The sequence below is a fragment of the Sminthopsis crassicaudata genome, chromosome 2 (assembly GCF_048593235.1).
Source record: "Sminthopsis crassicaudata isolate SCR6 chromosome 2, ASM4859323v1, whole genome shotgun sequence".
In the NCBI taxonomy this organism is placed as follows: domain Eukaryota; kingdom Metazoa; phylum Chordata; class Mammalia; order Dasyuromorphia; family Dasyuridae; genus Sminthopsis; species Sminthopsis crassicaudata.
The window spans coordinates 538,489,162-538,516,666 of NC_133618.1; the positions used below are offsets into that span (position 1 = coordinate 538,489,162).

Here is a 27,505-nt window from a genome sequence, read left to right on the forward strand (position 1 = left end):
GGATGTGTTTACCAATGTGCCGGCGGGTAAGCTCCACTGCTGCATTCCTGTTCACATTGGACAATAAACCAAGACAGAAACGCTCCGAGTTGGATGGGTCAGTGAAACCATCTACAGTCATGGAAGGCTGAGAGGCATGGAAAGTCTCCCCCACCCTCTGGTTCAGTTCATAGTAGGAGATGGAGCACCAGAAGGCTGGCTCGCAGTATGTGACAGGCTGCAGATCTGCACAAGACACAAAGAGACACAAAGCAAGTCATTGAGCAATATGGCCATGAGAATCACTCATTTAAAAAAAATGAGAAAAATTATACAAAGTAATGGAGAAGGGTGAAAAGAAAAGCAAAAACTCTATAAAAATAATAATGATAACAAAATTCAGAGGAAAAGGGAGTTTTTCAACAGTTCAAAAAGGGTTACAGAAATGGAATAATTTTGTAATTCTTATTAAGACTTTTCCTTTAAACAAACTGAATATATATTGGAAAGTTTACAAGATCATGGACAATTTGTTTTATTTTTGTTTGTACATTTGGATTTTTTGCCATTAAGTTTATACTTAATTATAGAAAGGAAAAACAGAAAAAATGAACATTGATAATGGATAATCACTGGTTTGATAAACCAGAAGACCTTCATTCTATTCCCAGATCTAGTACAAACTTGCTATGCGACCTCGTATACACAGCTCATTCAAAACACTCCTCGGCAGTTTCTTCATCTGTGAAATGGGGATAAAACTTGTCTCATGTAAGCCATATATGGTTATAAGGCAGAATTCCATATACTTTGTCAATGCCTTTCCTGATGTAAAACTTGTAAAGATCAAATGAGGCAATTATCAGATAATTTTTAGCCTAGAAATTCTTATATGAAGAAGTGCTTAAAGTATACATAAAAGCAACAGGCTACTGGTTAATGGCACCAGTCACCTCAGAAAACGAGCCAACCTAATCAAAGAGATTAAAAGTATATGCCATCCTTAGTGCTGAAAAAAATATGGTATTTGATTACACTAACTACTCAAAGAAACTAGTGCAAAACTATTCCGGCCCTTCTCAAAATTCAGCCTCTTAGTCATTCTTCCAAGGTTCCCAAAAGTTAGCCATACTCCTTTCTTGCTCACAAGAAATCCAACTGTTTTATCTTTTCCTGATCAAGTTCCATACTACACATCTCAGTTCATTTCTTTCCAAAGATCACATAAGAGTCCCTATATTCTTCACAATTCAGCTAACGAACCCCATATGAAGCTGTTCCTGATCAAAGTCTCTAGTGATTCCCCACAAAAATAATCGCCCCATATTTTTATATATATTTATATATTTCTCAACTACTAGAGCCTTCCCTTCCTATCTTTGTTTAACCACCTCATTTAAAAAAAATTTTTGTATATGCTTATATAGGTATATATTGTCTCACCTAATAGAATGTAAGTTCCTTGAGAGCAGAGATTGTCATTGTAATTGTCATTGTCTGTCAGTCTGTCCAGCTCCCTCTCTTTTGGTTTTTATATCCCAGTGCTTAGTACTTTAAGAAATGTTTGTTGATTGAATAGCAATTGTGAAATGTTTGTTAATTGGTTGATTTAGCCAGGTTGTCCTCTGAACTTTTCCCAGGACATACTGAGCAAAGTACTGCCCCATCATGTTTATTCATTCTGATTCTTCCACATGAATAGAATGTACTCCCTCCTCCTCCTCCTCCCCCCAAATCATCTTATCCAAATCTAACCTATTCTTAAGAGACTGGCTCATTCCATATCCATCATGAGAACTTCTCCATTTTTTCATCCCCTTAAGGTCCTCCTCTTTCTATGAACACTTGTAGCATAAACCATTCAAATATTCAAATGCTTTAATAAGATTGGTAGAATAAAAGAAATAAAGTCTAATGTCTTCATTTTATAGATAGGGAAATTAAAGCCCAACCTCAGCTCTATTAGAAGACTGAATTAAATTCAGGGTTTTATTTGCCCCAATCATTCAACTTGTTTGCAGCAGAAGTGGTGGTTGGATGAGATCCCCTGAGATTCTATTCTAATAAGAAAATGTTCTCTGGGATAGCCTTATATGTACCACATATACACATACACAACATAGTTGGTTCCTTGAAAACCTGGGCTATAGCTTACATTTCTTTTGAAGTACTAACTATTCAGTAGGATCCCTACTACAAAAATCCTCACTATGACATCACTGAGCAGCCAAATCTTAAATAGAAGATTTTTCAGTGAGGGGAAGCTTGCTAGATTTCAAGGTTTCCCATTCTATTTTTACAGAACTCCCACTATTAGGGAACTTTTCCTTAAATTTGGGCTAACTATACATTTCCATATTTTTTTTATTCTAGGCCAAGCAAAACAAGTTTGTTTCCTTTTCTCCATGAGAGTCCTTCAAATACCTGAAAACAACTATCACAAACACACCTTAATATTCTTAAAATCCTTATTCTTCTCTTAGTTCCTTCAATTGATCCTCACATTGATATGACTTTGAAGTCCTTCATTATACTCAATATCTTCCAACTTACCAATGTCCTTTATAAGCTATGGCACCCACAACTGAATACAGTCTTTCAAATGTTGTATGACTAGGGCAGAATATAAAATTCTCACCTTCCTTATTCTGGACATCATACACCTCATAATGCAGCCACAGAGTGTGTGTGTGTGTGTGTGTGTGTGTGTGTGTGTGTGTGTGTGTGTGTGTGTGTTGAGTACTGCTTCCCCATTTGACTGCTGACTCATATTGAGCTTTGAATACACAAAAATGCCTACAATCATTTTCAGACCAACTGGTAAGTCCCCACCTCATACTTAAGTTTTATTAAATCAAATATAGGACTTTGTATTTATTGTTATTCAACTTCTTATTTAACTTGGACCAACACTCTAGCCTGTTTTTCTCCCTCTTTGGATACTGTCATCCAATGTGTTAGCTATCCCTTAAAGCTTTGTGGCATCTGCATTTTGAATAAATCTGCTATCTGTGTCTGTATCTGAAACCATAGATAAAAATGTTCAACATGATGCATGACACAGTTCACTAAAGATTTCTTTCCAAAGTAACATGAACTGGATAACAACTATTCTTTAAATCCAGTCATTTACTAACTCTAAATTCAAATAATTGTATGGTTATTTGTCCTGTGACAAAAATGACATTTTAAAGATGTCATGATTTGAACAAGTGCTTTGCTGAAATCCAGGTAAACTAGATCTGTAATAAATTTTATTCTAAACCTACCAGCCTAAGGTCACTGCAAAATTCTATGTGTTATAGTAGTGATTTTTATGCAGGTTCCATGAAAGGTTTGTTTTATCTTATGTAACATTTAGGTTCTCTATGCTATAGCTCCTGATTCTGTGATGGTGGCCCACACATGCAAGAACAAAAGAATTTCACCCTGAGATTCAGGTGCTAATTTTTAAGTCTTCTTCTGTGCCTCCTACAGCATACTCTTACTGAAGGAAATGACCAGAGTAGAACATAAGCCTGACCCCCCTTAAAAACTTTAAAAAATTAAGAAGTCTGATTTGGAAAAACATTCCAAATTAATTAGGGTCTCAGTAGATGGCTCAGCTACATGGCTACTATTGCTTCATGAATTGCCAACAATTTCATGAACAATTGAACAATTTCATTTGATGAACAATTTCATTTTTAGTTCAATTGATGACTCCAATCAAGTCAGTACCTAAAATTTCATAACACAAATGGGGAAAAGTATGAGAGTTAGAAAAAAATGGCTCTCATTTGGAACATGCTGTTTCCCTTGAATATAAACTCCTTGAGGGGAAGAATGGTTTCATTTTTATTTTTGCCTATTCAATGCCTGTAAGTTTAGTAAATTGCTTATTGATTCACTCATTGGTTCTGATACTGACTTTATGGCCCTGGATATGTCTGTTTCTTCCATGGCATCAGTATAGAAAATATAGTCATCCTTGTTCCACTCCATAGGATGGAGTAAGGTGACACGGTTGTGCTATAAGATGGAGGGTCTTAGTCTTTTTTTGTGTGTGTGTTATGAACCCCTTTGATAGTCTAGTGAAGGAAATATACTTCTCAGAAATTTTTAAATGCATGAAATAAAACATGGGATTACAAAGGAAATCAAATCTTTTTTTTAAAAATGTAATTCTATTTCCCATCCAAGTTTATGGTCCCTTTGAAATCTATCCACAGATCTCTTGGGAATGCAAGGAACCAGGGTAAGAACACCTGATGATAAAGTAAGGCAATCAGAGTTCTATGATATTGCTCAGAATCAGATTCCCTCCACTGGGAACAAGGCAAGTCAAAGAAATAGAGAGGCAGAGGGAAAGAAAATGGCCTTCTGTTAGCCCTATGTAAAGGAGGAGGCAACAGCAACCTCCTCTAGAACCTGGCGCTCTGGTTTCCAGAGAATGAACCTAGTTGGCTCTATAGAGAATATGTCAAACATATCAATTGTTATTTTAGGATCATGATGAGATAAGTGACTTTCTAAGTGACTTGCTTTGGAAATTTAATTTAAAATGGCTAGTGGCTTAAGTATAAACTTAAAAAATGGCCAGTCTAACATTCAAAGTAGTCCAATTCCACTAAGAACAAACATCATAGGAGGAAGAAAGGGAATTTCCATTTCACCTGACTTGGTTCTCATCCTAACTTTGCCTTTTGCTGGGTATTGTGACCTATAGCAATCATTTCATCTTTCCAGGGCTCAGTTTGCTAGTCATAAAAGGAAATGAGTGGCCTTTCTCAAGTCCCTTCCAGCTCTATGACCTTATGATTTTGTGCTTCTTGGCCAAGTTTAAGTGTCTTAAAAATCAATCCGAAATCTCCAATTCTGTTCAACAGATTGCCTCTACTGGCCTATCCTCTATATGATGGAGCATACCTTTTGGTCAGTGGTGGGAGGAGAAGAATAATTAATTGCTCACTGCCAATTAACTCCATTAAAGATGAAAAAAAAAACTAAAAAACCTGCCCATTCCTGCTTTCTTGTTTGACCCAGTACTGAAATAACGTCCCTCATCAATGCTAGTTTGGAGGACCAACAGCCTAAGACATTTCAGAATTCAGAGCTCATCATAACAGCAGCTTGAGTCAGTGGGCCCTCCCAGACAGATCTGAGGTCTCCGCCAAACATCCCTGCATCTCCCAAGGACATGTTGAACAGACAACACAACATCGTATCAAAGCAACTAGTGGAAAACATTTGTAATGCAGGAGCTTGACACTTAATTAGGAAGATGCCAGTTCTGGGGAGCTGTGTAGTCGAGCCAAAGAAAAGTTTGACAGCTGCTTTTGAGATAGCGTTATTTAGGTTAGTTAACCTCTATTTCAAAACACGACCAGATTCCTAGAGAAGTACTGCTCCCAGACACTTAGTTGTTATCCTTGAGTACCCACGATGAATTTTTTCTTTTCTCCAACACCCTCCTTCCATCTTTCCAAATTATCTCCCAAATACTTCTGGCTACTTATAGACTGACTTGCAGCCCACAGCTTTTCCCTCTTCTGTCTGCCCATTTGTGCCCCAATGATGCTCATTTATTCTGCCAAAGCAGAAGTGTTTAGGATGACTGGACCTATAGCATTAATAATGAGCCACCCAAGCACTCTCTAGAGCAGAGATCACATGACTTCTCCATTAGGAACAACAGAGTGCCTTAATTTAGGGCTGGCCCTCTGCCAGATTAAACTTACTGAATGACCTCAATATTGAAATCAGCTCTGCACTGGCATACTCTTTCTGTTTTGTTTAAAGAAGAAGAAAAAAAGAAGAAAACCCAGAAGGCAATACTTGGCAACTGAAACTTCTATTAAAAACATCTGTAAATGAACTAAATCCAGTTGGGAATGAGAGGGATAAAGGAGGAGGAGGAAAGGAGGGAAACACATATAATGTAAAAATCTAAAGGAACCAGTGGGCCAAGGACAGAAGCCAAATTTAGCAGAAGAGATGGTTTAAAAAAAAAAAAAACAGGTAAAATGATAAGCCACTTTCATGCTTGGAATCTAACACTAGTTTATCTAGCAAAAGCTTGAAGAAATCCAATAACTTGCCCAGAAGTTCACATACTGTTCCTCCACCTCCCCAAACCCCATCCCATTTGTACTATTAGGTGTCAAATCTTCTAAGCACCTATTCTCAGTTATGTTTGGAAAGAGCCAAAATGGGAGTTCTTATAAAAAGGACACCCCCAATCAGAATTTTTCCTAACAAGTAAGTAAGCTATTCATTGGATACTGAAGGCCTCTGGCTAGATGCACTAATACTTTTACATCACTAATAAATTGCTGCTTCAGGGCATTAAATGATACCTAAATTTTTCAAAGTATTAATGCATATCCCTAAGTTCCCCAAGGTATAGCCAGGGAGTAACTTATTCACCTGGAAGAATTTTCTTAGACAAGATCATTAATCTTCCTCCTCTTGCCCCCATTTTTCTCCTCAATTATACATTCTAGAAAATCTGGAATGCACACATTCATTCTCTCTGTCTCTTGGTCTCTGTCTCTTGGTCTCTGTTTTTCTCTTTCACACACATGCACCCCAATTTTGTAAGACAACAGGAAAATCACATGCCATCTCCCCATTTTCAACCAAATCTGACAAACCTGCATCTACTATGCTTCAAGGCTTGTTGCTGGGTTTCTGAAAACACTCTACAGAGATCACCAACCCTTCAGTTTCCTTACAAAGTACTGTGATGTCGCACTGCTCTCTTTGATTTAGTCAAGTGGAGATGCCAGGTGAACAGTCAGAACAGAAATAGGTGCTAAGGATGGGTTTATGCTACTTTAAACCAGACATCGAAAGTTGACTTAAGTTTCTAGTTGTATCCTGGAAATGAGCAAACTCTACAAATCTAGAGCTTGGCTTATTGTTTTGTTGATTATCTAAGTTGGAAGTGATGGAGAAAATAGTGCTAATGCAAATTAAATTTTAGTGTTTCATGATTATTTTCTCTCTGGAGACCTGGTTGTTAAACATTTACTAGCACACTGACGAGGGAGAGCAATAACCAGGATAGACTAGGAAAACTGCATTTTCCCTCACCCCGTCATAAAAATGACTGACAACTTGTGGTCCCAATGAAGAGAAGAAAGCAAATGGAAAGGACAGAAATGTCATAAGCATCATTGTGTAAGACTAAAATTTCTACTACAAACATATAAAGTAGAAACTTAATAGGCATCTACAGAATTCAAGTTTGAAACTCCTAGTAAGTAGCAGAATGTCTTTGGGTATTTGACAGGGAAAATGTCAAATAATCCGCTCTCTATACCATGTATTTCTTTGAGGATAAGAAATTTGCACATGTAAAAATGTATATTTGAAGCTTCTGATGACCAGTGTAGTGAAGAAAGCACTGGATTTGGAGCCAGAAAGACATGGGGTTGGAAGCCTGACTCAAACACTTAGTATCTGTGTGACTCTGGGCAAGCCTCTCAACCTATTTTCTTTACCTATAAAACAAGGGAGTCTGATTGGAAGACTTTTATGATCTTAATACAGAGCAAAATTTTCAACCCAGGAGTAGAACACACAGATAAGATCATAGAATCATAATTCAGAGTTGGACAGGACCTTAGAGGTCATCCAGATAACACAAAGCTAATTGTTAGAGAACCTTCTGTTTTTAAATCAATGTTATTCTGAATTTAACAATGTTATAAATCTCTTGATGAGTGAGAAAGATACATTAGCAATCAACAAAATGTTTTATAATTTGGAACAATATTTGTTGCAACAATTTGCTCTATAAAAGTCTTTGTTTTCCCCTTTCTTTTAAGAAGCCAATATTTTGACAGACTGTTCCAATGATCATTCAGACACCCACCAGGACACTAAGATCTACACAGCACATGCCTCTTTTCATCTCCTCTTTTTTTTTTTTTTTTAACATCTGGCAATATAGCTTTGCTGGACCTCAGGATCAACCAAAGAAAGCCCAAATTAGAAATAACAGAACAATAAAACTCATAAAAATGTTTTTCTTCAGGATTTATTATATTCTCCTTGAAGCACTATATTTATTTCATTATAAAAATCTTAATTAAAGACAACTCTGAGATATCATTACACACCTGTCAGATTGGCTAAGATGACAGGAACAAATAATGATGAATGTTGGAGGGGATGTGGGAAAACTGGGACACTGATACATTGTTGGTGGAGCTGTGAAAGAATCCAGCTATTCTGGAGAGCAATTTGGAACTATGTCCAAAAAGTTATCAAGCTGTGCATACCCTTTGATCCAACAGTGCTGCTATTGGGCTTATATCCCAAAGAAATACTAAAGAAGGGAAGGGACCTGTATGTGCCAAAATGTCTGTAGCAGCTCTTTTCGTAGTGGTTAGAAACTGGAAGATAAATGGATTCCCATCAGTTGGAGAATGGTTGGGTAAATTATGGTATATGAAGGTTATGGAATATTATTGCTCTGTAAGAAATGACCCGCAGGCTGATTTCAGAGAGGCTTAGAGAGACTTACATCAACTGATGCTGAGTGAAAAGAACAGAACCAGAAGATCGCTGTACACTTCAATGCTGTATGAGGATGTATTCTGATGGAAGTGGATATCTTCAACATAAAGAAGATCCAACTCACTTCCAGTTGATCAATGATGGACAGAAACAACTACACCCAGAGAAGGAACACTGGGAAGTGAATGTAAATAGTTAGCACTACTGTCTATCTACCCAGGTTACTTATACCTACGGAATCTAATACTTAAAGTGCAACAAGAAAATTGGATTTACACACATATATTGTATCTGGGTTATATTGTAACACATGTAAAATGTATGGGATTGCCTGTCATCTAGAGGAGGGAGTAGAGGGAGGGAGGGGAAAATTTGGAAAAATGAATACAAGGGATAATGTTATTAAAAAAATTACTCATACATATATACTGTCAAAAAATGTTATAATTTTAAAATTTTTAAAAATAATTAAAAAATAAGAATCTTAATTATTAACCTTTTGCTTTCTTATCTCTTTTCCTAAGTTTACCTAACTGCCTTGTCCATAAACATATTCAGACAAAAACATTTTTTAACATTTTTTTTAAAAAGAAATAGAACCAATTAGTTTATGAACTCAGGTTGACATGTATTGTAATGGAATAATATAATATAATGATTCTGGTTTACACATTATTTAGTGAACTGAATGATTCAATTTTTTGGTCATATGACCAGCTTAGACTAATTTTTTAATGATTTTTCACATGAACTGAACACACATGCTACATGGGACTATTTTTCAATAACATTTCTTTTCCCCTTCAAAACCCCTTGCACTGATGTGTAGTACGCAGGAGTTCCAAAAAATAAAGAGTTGGAGAAATATTAGACAAGATGTCACCAAGTCCCCTCCAATTCTAGCATTTTAAATGATTTTCTTTCTACAATTCCATTTTCCTTTCTGCATCTTATGAAGGGAAGTTCAAATTAATTCCTTCTTTGGAACTATGTCAGGAAATAGTTAAGAAAAATGATCTATAAATCACTCAGTAGGTATCACAATCCTCCCAGTTGCTCCCAAGAAAACAATGCTTTTTAAATTGTATCTCTTTGAAAAGTCAACAAACACCTACTATGTGCCAGGCACTGTGCTTGCTGAGTGCTAAATAAAACCCCAAACACTGGTGAGCCAGAGCCACTTGCTAAAATGTTTTTCCTTCTTAAAGAACTGATCTCCATGCATAGTGTTAAATATTCAAAACTTAAAATTAAAACAGCAAGACTTAAAGACTAGAAGCAAAGAGTCAAGTTCACAATCTCTGTCTTTAATTTCATGGGCATAAGATAGCTTCTAGTTGGGAGAGTTTGTTTTTAATAATTCTTACAGTCCTTTCACATCAGGAATTTGATTTTCCCTGTGCAACGCCCAACACTAACAATGAAATCATTTGCACAAAGAAGTTAAACCATATCCCTGTCATATTTTACAACTTGCATTAAACTTTTTTTAAAGTATTTGCGTGGGGAGAGTTGGATTAAAAGAAATACACATCTGTATTTACCTTCATTTACTCTGCCTCTTCCCTCTCCCCTTTTAACCTCTTTATTCCATTGTCTGGTTTTCAATTTTCTTCCAGTTGTCTCTGTTACAAATATTAAGTTTTCCCCTTCTCCCATCTCCCATGATTAATAACGTGATGAATTTGATTTCAATTGAGTTCCAAAAACCAGAATAACCAATTGTCTAAACTTGGAACAAAAGGCCCCCTCCAACTGAAATACAAAGAAAAATCTGTCTTGCTTCTTTAAAAACATCTAATAAACTGGTTCCCTCTGGAATTTATCCCCCACCTCTAAACCATGGATTCTTATCCTTTCTAGGTATCATGCTCTTCTTGGGCACTCTCTGGTGAAGCCCATATAGAGACACCTTCTCAAAAGCATGTTTGTTGTTTTTTATAAGTAACTGAAGGAAATGGTAAGTTTTAGAGATTAGTAAAAATAAAGATCTTCTTTTTTCCCATCCAAATTCAGAGACCCTTTGAAATCAACCTACCAAATCTTAGATCTATGAGTCTAGATTAAGAACTCCAGATCTAGATCTTCAGAACCTAAGTGTCAATATCCTTTCTGATGCCTAAGTGAAGTGATAACACATTTAATTAGTGCCCTTGGATCAGACCTAGTCAGTCTGTTTATTAGACAGACTCCCCATGTGTGGTAGGTTCTACCATGTACATCAAAAAGGATTTTAAAAAATTCTTGCACCCTAATAGAAGGAGAGAAGGCTGTTGGATTATAGGGGTTTGTCTAAACGGATCTGGAATAACTATTTAACAGCTCTCAGGGAGGAGAAGGTAGAGAGGATGAAGAAGAGAAAGAGGGGGAGAAGAAGAGAAAGAAAAATAGTCTGTGGGGCTACAAGAAACTAAGCACCAAACCACATACCTCCGCTTGTCTGACTGCACCTACCCACTGTGGTTCTTTAAGTTTGGGAGATAGTTAATTAGCTATGCCCAAGAGAAATATAGCCCAACCTATGGTTTTCTTTCCTAGAACCCCAGTTCTCAATTTTCTCATTCCATGCAATACTGTAATTAGAAACCTTCACGGCAATCGATAAAGAACAATTGCACTGGGGTAGAGTACATGAGCCTTTCATCACTATGGCTCTCCCTAGGCAGTCAGTGGGAGTCAATTCATCTTAGCAGAAATCAAGGAAGAAAGAAATACTTACCCAAATTATTGTGTGCGGGTGACATAGGATTTGGAGATAAGTTTGGAGAACCTGAAAAAAAAAAAGCAAAACAGTGCTATTATCTCTCTTTTCAGAGTTATTCCACATTGCTTTGCCTCAAGCACTCTGTTTCAGCAAAGCTGAACTGACCACTGCTGTCCTCCATACACAATAACCTATCTCCATTCTCCATGCTTTTGTGTAGATTGTCCCCGTTATCCAGAATGTTGTCCCTTCTCCCTTCAGTCTCTTAGAACATAGCTCTATGCAAAGGCCACTTTCTATAGGGTACTTCAATAAGTCGTGATGCCATTTTATGGTATCAAAGCTTAAAATGGCATCAAGACTTTTATTAAAGCTTAAAATTGCACCAAGACTTGAGACACCTTTTCTATAAACGTTTGAAGGATCTTCCCAATGTTAGCATTCCACATGCACCACTCCCAGTACCTTGTGATATGCATGTATAAATACATGAATATACACATGTGTATTTATTTGTTGCAATAATTCACCCTCTAAAACTCTTCATTTTTGTCACTTCCAGTGCCCATCCAGACATCTATCAGAACACCAAGGCCGACCTAGCAAAGGCATCCCATCATCTTCCCCTCTCCACCCCACTCCCAGGAGTATGTATATATAACATATTTGCTTATCTTACTTAACTAAGATTTACTTATCTATGCATGTACTCTTCCTCTGCAAGTAAAATATAAGATCCTATTGGAGAAAGCCAATTTCTGTTCTTGTCTGTGTGTCTCTAGAATCTAGCACATTTCTTAGCACATTATGGATGCTTAATGAGTCGCCAGATGATTTGAATTATTTGAGGTCACAATAGGGCTGTCTTTGAACATTTAACACATATTATAAAGGAGCTCAGAATACATGATCTCTGCAGTTCTAATTGTAAGGTATTTTTCTTATACACACAAAAGTGAATTCAAATTGTTCATTGCTGACAAAAGCAATATGAAGGTTAGTTGGAAACACCTCCTCCTATTCAGCAGCCCAAACATACAGGGACCATATTTTTCCAAGCCAAAAGTCAGAACACATGGTCAGACAAAAGATATTCTCTTTGCAAAGACCCAGTAAAAATATACTTTTCCCTATTTGAAATCTGGACTGTCCCAGAAAATACAGAACATATGGTCACCATACCCACGCACCCAGTCAGCCAAAGGTTGGATTAGAAGCCAAGTGGGACAGCAGTTCTAGCAATTATCCACAACCACAGCTTTTGATTGGTTGGCCTGCATGATGTACTAAACACTATCTACAGGCATCTGGAAATCCCAATCCCAATCTCAGGTTTCAAAAAACTCACAAAACTCCCCTAGAAGGCATATAACTGAGTGATCACACTGGAATGTGGCAATGAACTCACTTGTGCACGCATGCGCGCCCACATACACATACACACACACACACACAAATCGATTTCTCCTACCCTTAATTAGATTCACAAACAAAAATTCCCTATTCTTAAAGTCACAGTTTAATAAAGTAATACTGTACTTCTGTGTCTTGAATATCACTCATTTGTTCCCAGTATGTAAAGTTCTTTATTTTTTACAAAATTACTAATGATAATTTAATTCAATGCCTAACAATCCTATGCCGATAAAATGAATATCTTCCTCTGAACTCCTAGAGTCCTAACTATTTGTATGTATCAGCCATTATATACTACCTTGTACTTCTGTTTTACTGTATGATAGACTCACCTATTTATGTCTTGAGGACAGGGTCTATGTTTTATCTTTGTTTTTTTTTTTTTAATCTCCCATGGTAATTAGCATAAAATTTGAACATAATAAAAATTAAATATCCATTTTGTGTTGTTGTTAGATGTTAGATGAAAGAATACTACCACTAGTTTAGACCATGGTAAACTTGGGGAGTATTTGACTTTTTCTGCTGGGACTCAGTATATACTCTCCCTAATACCTAAATTCCAAATACTATATAAATCTCCTTGAAGTCTAAATACTTATGGTGCCCACTAAGGGAGGAGTCCTAGATGGAGTGTACTCAGTAGATGTATTCTCTCAATATAATACCTCCCAAACTCAAAGGACATAAGTGATGTCTTTTGAAAAACTGACAAAAATGCAAGAGCCTTAATTTTCTCACTATGATGATTTTTAAAGAATGGAATTGATAGAGCAGCTAAGTGGTGCAGTGGATAGAGCATCAGCCCTGAAGTCAAGAGGACCCGAGTTCAAATCTGGCCTCAGACACTTAACACACTTAACACTTCCTGGCTGTGTGACCCTGGACAGGTCACTTAACCCCAATTGCCTCATCAAAAAAAGAATGTAACTAATAATTGGAGACAAAGGCTTGAAGAAAAAGGAAGAAAAAGAGTGGGCTGATTTAAATTCTTCTTGAAAGAAGGTATATCAAGCAGTCTGACTTTTTTCTGTAAGGTATGTGAGGGCTATGAGAATGGTCTGGAATGGTTTGAATGTAGTCCTAATATGGACAGACAAGACAACAAGTGATTGTATCTAACTCTTCATGCATCGACCACTTAGAAAACCATTATGTAGCTAGTAATTAAAGTACCATCTAAATTGATTTTCTCATAGGCACCTTCAAGCAAAGACTAGTGGGGCAAGGAGGTGCTCTCTAGTGCTGTTTTATACAATTGTGAAAATAATTTCCTATTTTGGCAATCATTAGTGCTTCATATGGACAACAGGGCCTTTTAAATATACTGAAGGGAAGAAAGGGATGAAGGGAATTAGAAAAAAGGGATTAAGAGATGAGAAGATGGGAAGAGAAGGCAAAATGCAACCACTATTCCCAAAAGAGTTTGGTTTTGTTTTTTTAAAAAATATGTATTTTTAGAAAAATAACCATTCTTCAAAAATGAAGAATTACTTTTGAGGTAAGAAATAGATAGAACAAATATGACATATGTTGGTTAGTAGACGTCTTATGTGCCAACATTTTATAGCTGTAGGCTCCAAGTGGTCACTTAGTATTTCACTCAGGAAGGCTTTCTATGCATTCCAGATGTTGTGCACACTGCCAGCTACGGAAAGCACTAAAAATCAATGGTGTCAAGATGCCCAGCTCTAGATTTCAGCAAGAAAACCCATGCCTGTCCTCCCTGATCTGAATTATTCTAGCAAAATGAAGGTGACTCTCCCCCCCTCCTTCTTTTGGAAACCACACCGAAAGCCAGTCTCTTCAGTTGTGTGTAAAGAAGGGTGACTCGGCAATGTCTGGTCTCTGGGTGTGCAAAAAGCCCAGGCTCGCCTGCCTTTATTAGGATATGACATCGACTTGGCTCAACCCCTTGCATAACCACATGCAAAGCAAAACACGTTATATGTGGCAGCTGAGGTTCAATTCAAGAAGTTGTTGGCTTAGGAGCCAAGTCAGTCCCATTACAAATGACATGGGAACATCTGGAGACGTGGCTCAAGTGGAAGAACTGGCCTGAGTCAGGAATACAGGAGTCAATCCAACATCTTCCTCGCTCGGTCACTACACGAAACACAGTTTGTTTAGTAATTTATCCGACCTCATCTCTCACTATTGCTTTATAGGAACTCTGCTCTAGCCAACCCAGTCTCATTGTTCCATGCCCACCACACTTATTCCCACATCTGCCACGTCCTCCCCTTGTGTGGAATAAGCACTAACCCCCTCCCCCCCAATCCTGACTACTGGAATCTTTTGTAGATAGAAGGAAAGGGGGAAAATTCTAGAATGGCACTATTCTCCATTAACTGGAGAGTAGCTGCTGTATGTGAACATAAATGAAATATAGCTGTGAAAAATGAAATGATGAAAGAAAATTTAGAGAAATTTGGGAAGATTCGCATGAACTGAAGCAGTTCAATGCAGAAGGAAGAAAACAAGTTACACAATGATTCAATGATGTGCTGGAAAACTACCCTGAAGCATATCAGATCTCTGTTCCATGCAGTGATGGGTCCTGACTTCAGAATCCTAGTAGGGAAACATGGCTCCTCTCTGTAGAGGTGGAGGGCTGCAGGTGTGAAATGGGGTGTTTATGGTCAGGCATAGTCAACAGGTCAGCTTGTTTACTCAATTGTACTTCTTTATTTTGAAGTATTACTCTTGGGGCAGAAGAGGAGGGAGGGAAGTGTCCACTGGGAAGTAATAAATATTTTTTGTAAAACATAAATGTTTTTTAAGTTAATTTTAAAGGAATATTGTACATTTTCAACCATATTAGTCTGATCTTAGTCTGTAGTGATCTCCCAGACTTTAAAGATAAAAAAATGTAATGCACACTTCATTCTAATGAAAATGAAATAAGAGTCATAGCTTTGGATATTTTTTAAAAGTCAGATAATCAAAAAATGACTGTATTTTAATATATATTTTACATTCATTTTACTTTGAAATGCAATGATATTACATCCATGCATATGCTGCTAGGTAGAATTACAGATGGAGTGAGGAGCCTAGGGTCAGGAAAACCATCTTCCTGAGTACAAATCTAGACTAGATACTTCCTGGTCAAGTCACTTAATTTTAATTGCCTCAGTTTCCTCATCTGTAAAATGAACTGGAGAGAATATGGCAAACTACTCCAATTTTTTTTTGCCAAGAAAACTAAATAGGGTCATAAAGAGATGACTAAAAAATGACTTGAACCCCTTTGCACCTGGATACATACACACACACACACACACACACACACACACGCACATATTCTCAAATATAGGGGCTTTTAGTCTTTTTTATGTGTCATGGACCCTTCTAGTAAGCTAATGAGATCTATGGAGCCTTGTTCAGAATAATGTTTTCAAATGCATAAAAGTAAAATAAAAAATATAAAACAAGAGAAAACAATTATGTTGAAATAAAAATATAATTTCCCCCCCATTCAAGTTCGCAGACCCTCTCCCTTTAAATATCTACAAATCCTTTGACATGCCTTCAGACAGTGCCCTGAGACAGTCTTAGACTAATTATAGATTTGCATCTTAGGAAGGAGTTTTCCATACTGGGAGTTCCTTATGTCAGAGAAATCCTGGCCTACACATACCTCCTTTCTCTTAAATCCACTTTATTGACACAGATCCACTGGGAAACTCCTTCACACTCTTTGAAATAAAACAGTTCATACCCTATAGATGGTGTCACTTAAAGGGTGAGAATAACAAGACCACACTTGTAGTCTGGGGTCTATCATTAATTTTCTATGTGACCCTGGGCATGTCATCAGTAAATGGAGTAGAAAGGAAAGTGGATTAGCTAATCCTTTAAATCCCATCTAGTACTGAAATTCTATGAAGACTTACAATCAAACTATGCAGGCAAAAGTCAAACCCCAGAGTGACTGACCTGCATCCATGCTGTGGTTCATCTGGTGATCACTGGTTTCTCCATCCTCACTCAGGTAACCAGGGGGTGGGGTTTCTAGAGAACAAAAGACAATGGATGGGGAAGATATTAAATGAGCTCAATCTCTTGGAAAGTCTTAGGGCTCCATATAACCTGGTTTAAAATGCTCAACCTTTCAATCTAATGCTCCCCTACTCTTAATGAGAATGGAGCCAGCAATCAAGAGTGGGACCTGGTGACATACTCAATGTCTTCAGCAGCATATGGCAGCTTCCCAAGGAGCATTTACATAAACTGGCTTAAATTACAGTAATCTGTATATATATTTTATCTCTCCAACAAAATCTTGAGTTTCCTTGCTCATTGCTATTGCTCCTCTCTTGAATACCTAACTCTGTAAAAAGTTTAACGCAAACTGTCCATCCTTTAATGCCAAATTGAAGAACTCTTTACTGTAGAAACCTTTCCTTATAATTCTATCCCATGTCTCCTCTCCCATTCTTTAAATCTATCTAGTTTTTGGGACACTGATGCATTGTTGGTGGAGTTGTGAAAGAATCCAACCATTCTGGAGAGCAATCTGGAATTATGCCCAAAAAGTTATCAAAATGTGCATACCCTTTGATCCAACCATACTACTACTGGGCTTATATCCCAAGGAAATACTAAAGAAGGGAAAGGGACCTGTATGTGCCAAAATGTTTGTGGCAGCCCTTTTTGTAGTGGCTAGAAACTGGAAGATGAATGGATGTCCATCAATTGGAGAATGGTTGGGTAAATTATGGTATATGAATGTTATGGAATATTATTGCTCTGTAAGAAATGACCAACAGGAGGAATACAGAGAGGCTTGGAGAGAATTACATCAACTGATGCTGAGTGAAACGAGCAGAACTAGGAGATCATTATACACTTCAACAATGATACTGTATGAGGATGTATTCTGATGGAAGTGGATATCTTCAACATAGAGAAGAGCTAATCCAATTCCAATTGATCAATGATGGACAGAATCAGCTACACCCAGAAAAGGAACACTGGGAAATGAGTGTAAACTGTGAGCGCTGTTTTGTTTTGTTTTGTTTTGTTTTTCTTCCCAGATTATTTTTACCTTGCGAATACAATCCTTCCTTTGCAACAACAACAACAAAATTCGGTTCTGCACATATATATTGTACCTAGGATATACTATAAGATATTTAATATGTATGGGAATGCCCGCCATCTAGGGGAGGGGGTGGAGGGAAGGAGGGGAAAAACTTAGAACAGAAGGGAGTACAAGGGATAATGTTGTAAAAAAAAAAAAATTACCTATGCATATGTACTGTCAAAGAAAATGTTATAATTATAAAAATTAATAAAAAACAAAATTAAAAAAAATCTGTCTAGTTTTTATGTTCTATAGCCTTACCTGGCACTTATCAGGTGCTTGTGTTATATTATTCATTATTTTAATGTTTATTCATACACATACAAAGCTTTAGATGCATCTATGTCTTGCCTCCCCCACTAGAATAAAACATCCTGCACAGGATTCATGTCTTACATGATCCTTTGCATTTCCCGCAGCATCCAGCAGAGTAGGTATTCAAAAATCTGCTGAATGGCTTTCTGAAAATGGAAAGCCAGAAAATTCTGATGATTTCAGTAACCAACCTGCACGATCCTAGAGAATGTAAACTCCATGATAGCAGGGACTGCTTCACTTCTTATTATCTTATTCTTTCTTCTTATTATTTAGCACATTGTAAGGCACATAATAAGCACTTAATACATGCTTGTGGACCAACTAATTTGCATGACACCGAGTCAAGCCCAGCACACAGTAAAAGCAATACTTAAACTTCCCTCCACTAAAGTCATACCCCGGTGCTCATTCAGGTATGGAGATGATCCTGGATTCTGAAAAGTTTGAGCCAATGAAAGCATGAGCTCAGGCAGGTCCTTACTAAGTTGAATGGGTTTTGAACTTAACCTGGGTTGGGCTGGCATGTAAGGGACAGCCTAGCCAGAGTCAGAGAGGCTTATCAGCAAAGACTGAATTTCTTTGCCTACTATGCTTTCCAGAGAAGACAATATGTAATGATATGATGTCATGGATTTTCTGCATTAGTGAATAAGTCCCTCAGTCACAAGAAATTTAAACTAACTGGGGGTGAAATAAAACTGGTCTGTACAATCTAGCCCCCATATACCTTTCCAGGCTTATTACACTTCACTCCACCAACATGTATTCTTCAATCCAGTGATTCTAGCCTCTTGGCCATTCCACAAAAAAGATCCTCTATGTTTCTCTGACAGTTGCCCATACCTGGAATGCTCTGTCTTCCCTGTTCCACTTATACATCTCTTTGGTTTCCTTGAAGTTCCCACTAAAACCTCACCTTCTATAGGAAACCTTCCCCAACTCCTCTTAGCACTTTCCTTCTGTTAATTATTTCCCATTTACCCTGCAAATAGTTTGCTTTTATATGTGTGTGTGTGTGTGTGTGTGTGTGTGTGTGTGTGTGTGTGTGTGTGTGTATGTTTGCATGTTGTCTCCCCCATTAGATTATAAGCTCCTTGAGGGTAAGGACTACCTTTTGCCTCTTTTTGTAAGCCTGGCACATAGTGAGCATAATTAAATGACTGATTTATTGATCTCTTCATAGAAAATGCTATCACTCAAAATGACTGATTTATTGATCTCTTCATAGAAAATGCTATCACTCATGGGTCTGTGGAGGGTTTTTTAACTCCACTTCTTCTCCAATCTCCCTTCCTCCCTCAGGTCTGTAGTTTGGAAACCACTATTACTCATCCCCATCACAGAGAGAACTTGGATGATCAGAGACACTCTGAAAACAGTTTGGCAGGAGGTAGGGAGGTAGGGGTAGAGCTACATAAATGCCGAATTTTTCTATTTCCATTTCCAAAATAAATGACTGCAAAAAGGGAAAGGTCTACACCATTCCTCCCTGCCAAGAAAAGCATCATTAGTTCTCGTAGAGTTAAAGGGAGCCTGGCCCCTCCCAATGGAGATGTGGTTATGAGTAAGGCAGCCAGAAGGCCAAGCATTTACCAAACAGGAGAGGATTAAGTTGGGGGTTGGGGAGGGGGGGAGGAGTAGGATTTGAGGTAAAGAGAATTGCATATGAGTCTATGCCATATCATCTTGGCTCAGATCCCAAGAGCTCCAGGTTCTTTCCCCAGCTGGCCAGAGCTCAGAAGCAGCCCTCTGGACACTATGTACCTGGAATGTAATTGCTTTGGGGTTCGATCCCTGCAGGAAAGTTAGTATTCTCCGGAATGGAATGGCTGTAATCATCTAACGGAGGGAACTCGGCTGGGATCTCTGTGTGTCTCGGGACCAAAACAGGAGGAAGAACTGCAAGGGAAACAAAGCAGGATCAGGGAATAAAGAAAAAAAAAGTGGGCAGGAGAGTTTCACACACACACACACACACACACACACACACACACACACACACACACACACACACACTCTCACAGGCAGCTTCCACATCTTTTCTACAGGAGCAGAATTCAACAATTTCCCCTGTCCCCTGATGGTACCTGGTGTCTCTACTCTCTGGTAATGATAGGGATTCACACAGACTTCATCCTTCTTCATGTTGAAGGCAAATTCACACATCTCCATAGCCCGGAGCTCATGGTGGCTGTGAAGGTCGGGCCATCGCCAAAGGCGACAATAGATGACATGGGGCAACCCTTTGCGGTGAGACACTTGCAGTCGGCCATCCAAGGATCTGTGCAGGAAAAAGAAATAGCTATTAAGATTTAGGCTTGGCTCTTCTCAAGTTATGGCAGTTAATTTCTCAAAAACCAATTAATTAATAAGGACTTACTAAGCACTTACTCATCACTAGGTTATGCCTAAAAGATGGGTGGAGGAGAGATAAAACAGTCTCTGGCCTTAAGACAGGGAGCTTATATTTTAAGCTGAGTTAAGGACATGACACCAGAGGAGTGTAGTAGAGTGCACAATGCTGGATTTGGAGTCTGGGAATACAATCTTAGCTCTGCTACTTCCTCCCTAGCTAAACTTGGAGAAAATCATTTAATCTCTCTAAGCTTCAATTTTCTCATCTAGAGATGAGGGAGGGGGGAGAGATTAACTAGGTGTCTAAATCTATTACTGTGTAAATACAAATAATTGAGACATAAAGTAGTTGGGAAGAGATGCACACTCATTTCACACACAAACGTGTACCAGTCTATGATAGCAGTTAGTTAGTACAGTGGGTAGAGCATTAGGCCTAGAGTCAGGAAGATTCATCTTCTTGTGATCAAATCTGACCTCGCTTACTATCTGTATGACCCAGGCAAGTCACTTAACCCTACCTGCCTCAGTTTTTTTATCTGTAAAATGAGCTAGAGAAGGAAATGGCAAACCATTCCAGTATCCAAGTAAGCATCCAGTATGCCAAGGAAGCCCCAAATGGAGGTCACAAAGAGTCAGACTTGAGTGAAATGACTGAATAACAGCAGTAGTAGCAGGGGACATCAAGAGCACAGAATACTACAACAGCAGCACTGGAGGAGATTTTAGAGATAATCTTGTCCAAGACTTTCATTTTACAGATAAGAAGTCTGAGGCCCAGAATTTGCCAAAGGTCATTCAAATAAACCAAAAAAATTTTTTAAAGAAAATAATAAAAAGCTTCCACATTCCAAAAATAACAAAGTACAAATGGTGTCTTTAAGTCTCAATCAACAAAGTGCCACACTTCTTACTCCAAGAATTTACTGTGTATTAATTACAACACTCAAATACATATGATTTAATTCTGTGGTAGAGGTTGATCAGTTAATTTTTTTTATTTAAAAACATTCACAATAAATATCAAACAAAAGTGGCTATCATGTTGAAGATTTTTTGAGTCAATTTGATAACAAAATTTTATATTCCTTCTGCAATCCCTGAGAAAGGCTTGGGAAGCAAAGGGGACATCCTCAGAGGAAGAATGAGAGTAAGGGATTCCAAACAAGACACCATTGTTTCCCCTTGGTCATTTCTGTCAGGCTTAAAATCCCACAGATAATCAGCCCCTTCCTTCCTCCTGTGAATGGGTTATGTTTGGTAATTTAGCCATAAAAGCTGTTCCGACCTGTGACCAAACACTTCTGGCTATCCCAGCTGTCCAAAGGCGCATGGTTACTTTGATCTCAACAAAACAGTGGTGACTCATTGTGCCTTTAAAACAAGATGAAACAAGGCTCTTCTATCATTGAGAAGTCTGTTCTAACAACATCCAAATCCCACCCTTACCAGAAGGCCCAGATCCAATGAAAGGTTGGGGGGATGGAGGGGTGTGTGAGAAATCCTATTTTTAGACTGTGGGTAACTCTTTGCTTCTTTCTGTTATTATTAGTGGCAAATACACATTCCTCTTAACAACTCCAAGCCAGAGCAGGGCCCACCTGAGTGGTCAGCTTTGTAAGGAGGACAGAACACCGCCCCCATACACACACACACTCTGTTTCTCTGTCTCTCTCCCCCTCTTTCCCCCCTCTTTTTCTCTCTGCCTCTGTCCCACCCCTCTCTCTCTCTTTGTCTTTGTCTCTATATGTGTATCTCTGTCTCTGTCTCTCTCCCTCTCCCCCCTCCCCCCCCCCCTCTCTCTCTCTCTCTCTCTCTCTCTCTCTCTCTCTCCCTCCCTCCCTTCCTCCCTCCCTCCCTCCCTCCCTCGCTCCCTCCCTCCCTCCCTTTTGTCTCTGCCTCTGTCCCACTCCTCTCTTTGTCTTTGTCTCTCTCTATGTGTGTATCTCTGTCTCTGTCTCTCTCTGTGTGTCTCTGTCTCTGTCTCTCTCTCTCCCCCTCTCTCTCTCTGCCTCTGTCCCACGCCTCTCTCTCTTTGTCTTTGTCTCTCTCTATGTGTGTATCTCTGTCTCTGTCTCTGTCTCTCTCTGTGTGTCTCTGTCTCTGTCTCTCTCTCTCCCCCTCTCTCTCTCTCTGCCTCTGTCCCACCCCTCTCTCTCTTTGTCTTTGTCTCTCTCTATGTGTGTATCTCTGTCTCTGTCTCTGTCTCTCTCTCTTTCTGAGTGTCTCTGTCTCTCTCTGTCTCTCTCTCTCTCTCTCACACACACACACGTACATTATGTGCAAGAGACACAAATAATAGATTCAGGAATGAATCAATTGTGAGACGTGGCTTCTGCTCTCTAAAAACTTTAACTGAAAAAATTGTACATATAAAAATTATGTGTGTGACTGAAAAATACCTGAATAAAATATATAAATACATGTAACATAATAATAATATATATTTTATTTTTCCACATTTGTGGGGTTATTGATGGTTGGTTTTCAGTCATGTCTGACTCTTCATGATCTTATCTGGGTTTCTTGACAAAGATATACAAACCGTTTTCTATTTCCTCCTCCAGCTCATTTTACAGATGAGGAAACTGAGGTAAATGGGGACATGACTTGCACTGGGTCACACAGCTAATAAGTATCTGTGAGCAGTTTTGAGCTCAGGAAGACGAGTCTTCTTGACTCTAGGCCCAGCAAAGTCTCCCCTTCTCTACTTAGCTGTTATCTTGAGCCCTAGAACTGGAGTCAAGAATATCTGAGTTCAAATCTAGTCCTCAGAAACTCACTTGCTATAGGATCTTTGGCAAATCATTTATATTCTGTTTGCCTCTATCTTTATCTATAAAAGAGGAGAAACAGTATCTACAGCCCAGAGTTGTTACAAATATAAAAGGAGATACTATTTGTAAAAGCACTCTGGAAACCTTAAAGCTTATAGAAGCATGAGTTGCAATTGTTATCTTATTTCAATAGTCCTGGAAGACACAAGTACACACCATCTCTGCTGGACAATAAAAATCTCAGACCGGGGAGGAGGTCTGTGAATACTTCAGACATGATGATGATGGACAGACTAAGAAATGTGAATATGACCAAATCACAATAGTAGAGTTCTTCCAATCATATGGTTGCCACTCATGGAGTGTGCACTTGGTAAGAGGTTGGAGTACTCAGTCCATCCCATTCTCTTTAAAAAGCACCAGTTCAGCACATGGATTAGGGCAACTGACCAGCACATTTGCTTTTTGGATTATGACAGTAGCCTGAGAAAATAGTTGGATGGACAGCTGCAACCTCCCTGTGGGGGGACAGTTGATTGTTCCTTGAATGCCTGGTACCTGCTTACAAAGTCTACACAATGAAAAAGGGGGGAGCAAGTTGGAAGAAGCAGGTCCCAGAAAAACTTCTTAGAGGGAGAACTTAATAGCACCAGTCCTGAAAGTGGGGAGGAGGAGGAGTTAATGTACTTAGTACTTTATAAAAAATGTTTTTTAAGAAAATCATGAGAAAGAGTAGGATAGGGAAGGAAGGAAAGAGAGTGCAAATGGATCTTGCCTTTCCAAGGGGCAGAGAGATAGTGCAAAAAAAAAAAAAAAAAAAAAGGAAGATCAAACAGAGCCATCAGCCCTTGGTACATGCTTTATATCCTTCCAATAAAGAATCCTTGGGTCTTAATGGAAGAGAAATTGAGTCTTTATCTGTTTTATTGGTTCCAATGATACAAGCTGCTCTCCTGTCACAAAGGCTTGTTGTTTGATCACCAATATTATTTCAGTGGTTCAATATGGCATCATATTGTAGGGAACCCAAAATATGAGCCAAGGGGCAATCAAAAAAGACAAATAGGTGTAACTGATCATGCTACAAATAATGACATGCATACGATAACTGGCAAAAGAAATCATCATCACATACATACATACATATATATGACCGGAACAGGAGGTGGGTCAGTTATGGATCAAGAACTAAGGATGCTAGATATGAGTGTTATGCTAACCAGGAAATGAGTGAATAAATAATGAATAAATGAAAAAGTATTTATTAAGCAATCATATAGTGTGCCAAGCACTAGATCTAAGCCCTGGGGATACAAAAGTTTTCCTGTTCCCTACCCTCAGGGAACTTCAATTCTCTTACAGGAAGGTGTCAGATCTTTGGGAGTGGTATCCAGGAAAGGGTATTTTGGTTTGGAAAGTTACAGAAATGGTGAGTGGCACCATAGGTGAGTAGATTGACCCACCCTTTCCTGTAGCAATAGAAATCTTGTTTTGTTCCAGAACTCGAGGATGGGGGAGCAGGGTAAGACTAGAGACTAAAAAGAGTTGGCTGGAAGGGGATGGTGCAGAGGGGAGCAAAATAAAGAGCAGGTCTAGCTGCAGTGCGGAGAAGCATTCACCATTCCGGACAGCAGATCCTCATGGAATTCATAACTAAAAGGACTAAGTCCTTCAAAATTGAAGGATTAATTCTCCAATTCTCTTCTGCAAAAAAGACAATGACTGGACAGACCCATAGAAAGAGATGCACAAGAACTGAACTGGATAAGAATGGAGCAATGAGCTCTGGTGTATCTCAGCAGAAGTTGTACCCATGTTAATGAAATCACAGGTTCTCGTATGTCTCCACTAATGCAGATCAGTAACTTGTTTAAAACTTCTAGTCTCAAAGAGTTACCTGAAGCACTAAGGAATTAGGTTGTTTGCCCATGGTCACCCAGCCAGTCAATGTTTCAAACTCAAAAAACAGTTTAGAATCTCAGAATTGAAAAGAGTCCTGAGAGGTCATATGGTTCACCCTAACAAGGAGCATGTACTGTTTCTTTTTGAAAATCTCCAGTGATAGGATACTTGCTTCCTAGGGTGACCCATTTTACATTTCACATGGCCAAAGTCTATCTCAGCAAACTTCCAGTGTTCTTGGCTCTACTATCTGGGACCATACAAGAAAAAGTTAATCCCTTTTCCCCATGAGAACACTTTAAATATGTCAAGACATGTATCAACCCAGTATCTAGGCTGAATGTGCTTGATCTGTTTGACTGACCCTCCCCTGACATGGCTTCACAGTTTAAAATTGCACCACATCCTCACTCTGGACATGACATTTACACAACTGGTGTGGCTGTTCAGTCATGTCTAACTCTCCTTAACTCTATGTATAGTTTTCTTGGCAATGACATTTAAAATGGCCTGCCATTTCCTTTTCCAGCTGATTGTACAGATGAGAAAACTGAGGGAAACAGGGTTAAGTGACTTGCTCGGGGTCACACAGCTATTAAGTGTCTGAGGACAGATTTAAACTCAGAATCTTCCTGACTCTAGGTCCAGTCTTTTTTTAACAATGGTACCATCTTGCTGAACCATACAGCAGGTAAATAGAAGCAGAGTTAGGACAAGAGCACAGACCTCCTGACTCCTATCCTTTCCAGCAGGTTATTACACTGCTTATTTCTACCTCTCACTGCACCACTGATAATCAAGATATGTGGTCGGAAAAAAATAATAATGCTTTATATTTGTAGGGTTTTTCCAACTTTTTAAGAACTTTCACACAGGTTGACCTATGTTTTTTTATAACAAGCCTATATCATAGAAGGGAGGCTTTAGTTCCCCCATTTCACAAATAAGGAAACAGAAGCTGAAACTTGTGTGGAGTGCTTCTAATCACACAGTAGTATGATGAGGGATCTGATTTTCAAAGCTGTATTCCTCCCACTATTCTTACTCCAAATTGCTTGTTATAGTTTCTAGTCTATGGCAGAGAAGGTGGGGAACACTATTAATCGGAATTTTATAACCAAGATCAAAGAACACTTCTAAAAGTCAGTTAGTCTATTCCCCTGCATTCAGGCAGAAATATAAGCAAAGGTAACAGGGAAAAGAAGATTTCTTTTGTTATTGATGATCTCCAGGGAAAGGGGTTTCAGGCCTCCTAAGTTAGCACTTTCTTTTTCCTCTGGGTCTTGTGATCCTCAGAGCCAACAGTGATCCTGGTTCTCTCTTCGCTACATTCCCCCTCATCCATGAAAAACAATAAGCACTCTAAAAAACTGTAACAAATTGGAAGTTTCAGTGGCTGGATTTAATTTAATTGATGCATTCTTTATACACTCCCAAGGCTGTAGAGGAATAAGCCCATTTTAAATAAAAGCCATAAATAAGGCAATACCTTACTAATGATATTATAAGCATGGTCTGCCACAGAGATGTCTGAGTTATGATCAATCTTCACCTCCTCCTCATTCTTTCTCTAGTGCACAAAGCTTCTGGGTCTTAATAGTGATATTTCCCCAACCCTTACTTCCCATCCTCCCACCTCCACCCCTGGGAGCTATCCAGTTAACCAAACTTTGGGCTTCCTGCCACTAGTGACCAAGACCTCTTCCCACACCCAGTGGCTTCCTGGCTCAATCTCTCCTTCCAGAGTCTTTCTCCAGCAACTCCCTCAAGCTCCTTTAAAAGGAGGTTTTAATCCTTCAAGATATTCTCCACCAGCCGGACCATTTCCTGTGGCAGGAAATTAGGTTTCCTCCCATTGGCTCCAACTGGGACCTGTAAAGTGTCCCAAAATGGTGGTAAGACCAGCAGCCAAGGATGTGGAAACACCACACAGTCCAAAGCAGATGGTGAAGGTGGAGTCTACTGGGCCCCTCTCCAGAGGGATTGAGGAAGGGGAGAGAGAAAGAAAAGGGATAAATAATTGTCCTTCAAAGCTATGTTTGGCTTCACCAGCTGACCTATGCTATCAGTGATGAAATGAGGATTACTAAGTTACCCATGGTCATTTGAAATGTGACTCAAAACATTTTATATGTTTAGTATTACAGAAAGAAAAATTAAGTTGGAAACAGAACCCAGATTCAACTCCCACTTGTAAGTTCCCTCATATCTTTAGGTCTCAGTTTCCTTATCTATAAGTACTTAAGGAAGTGAACTGGATGAACTTTAAGGTCCCTTTCAGCTCTGAATCTTTAATCCTAAAATTCTTTAATATTGGAGCCAAGGGAAAGGCTTTGAAGCAGTTTCAGAGCAGACCTATCATCCAAGAAAATCTTTGATAAGTAAATAAATTACTATAAGGTATGACCAAATATTACTTTAAAAAATACTAAAATATTTTAATGGTTCAGTCAT

At 38.6% G+C, this 27,505-nt stretch overlaps 1 protein-coding gene across 1 annotated transcript in view; it reads right to left on the reverse strand.

Moving 5' to 3' along the window:
- Positions 1-27,505, reverse strand: part of SMAD3 (SMAD family member 3) — a 166,553-nt gene that overhangs the window by 16,450 nt on the left and 122,598 nt on the right. Inside the window, exons 2-6 of the mRNA XM_074294737.1 lie at positions 20,105-20,298; positions 19,782-19,916; positions 16,550-16,624; positions 11,207-11,257; positions 13-225 (exon numbers count right to left, since the gene is read on the reverse strand). Of these exons, the coding sequence (XP_074150838.1) occupies positions 13-225; positions 11,207-11,257; positions 16,550-16,624; positions 19,782-19,916; positions 20,105-20,298 (668 nt within the window). The remainder of the gene's footprint in view (positions 1-12; positions 226-11,206; positions 11,258-16,549; positions 16,625-19,781; positions 19,917-20,104; positions 20,299-27,505) is intronic.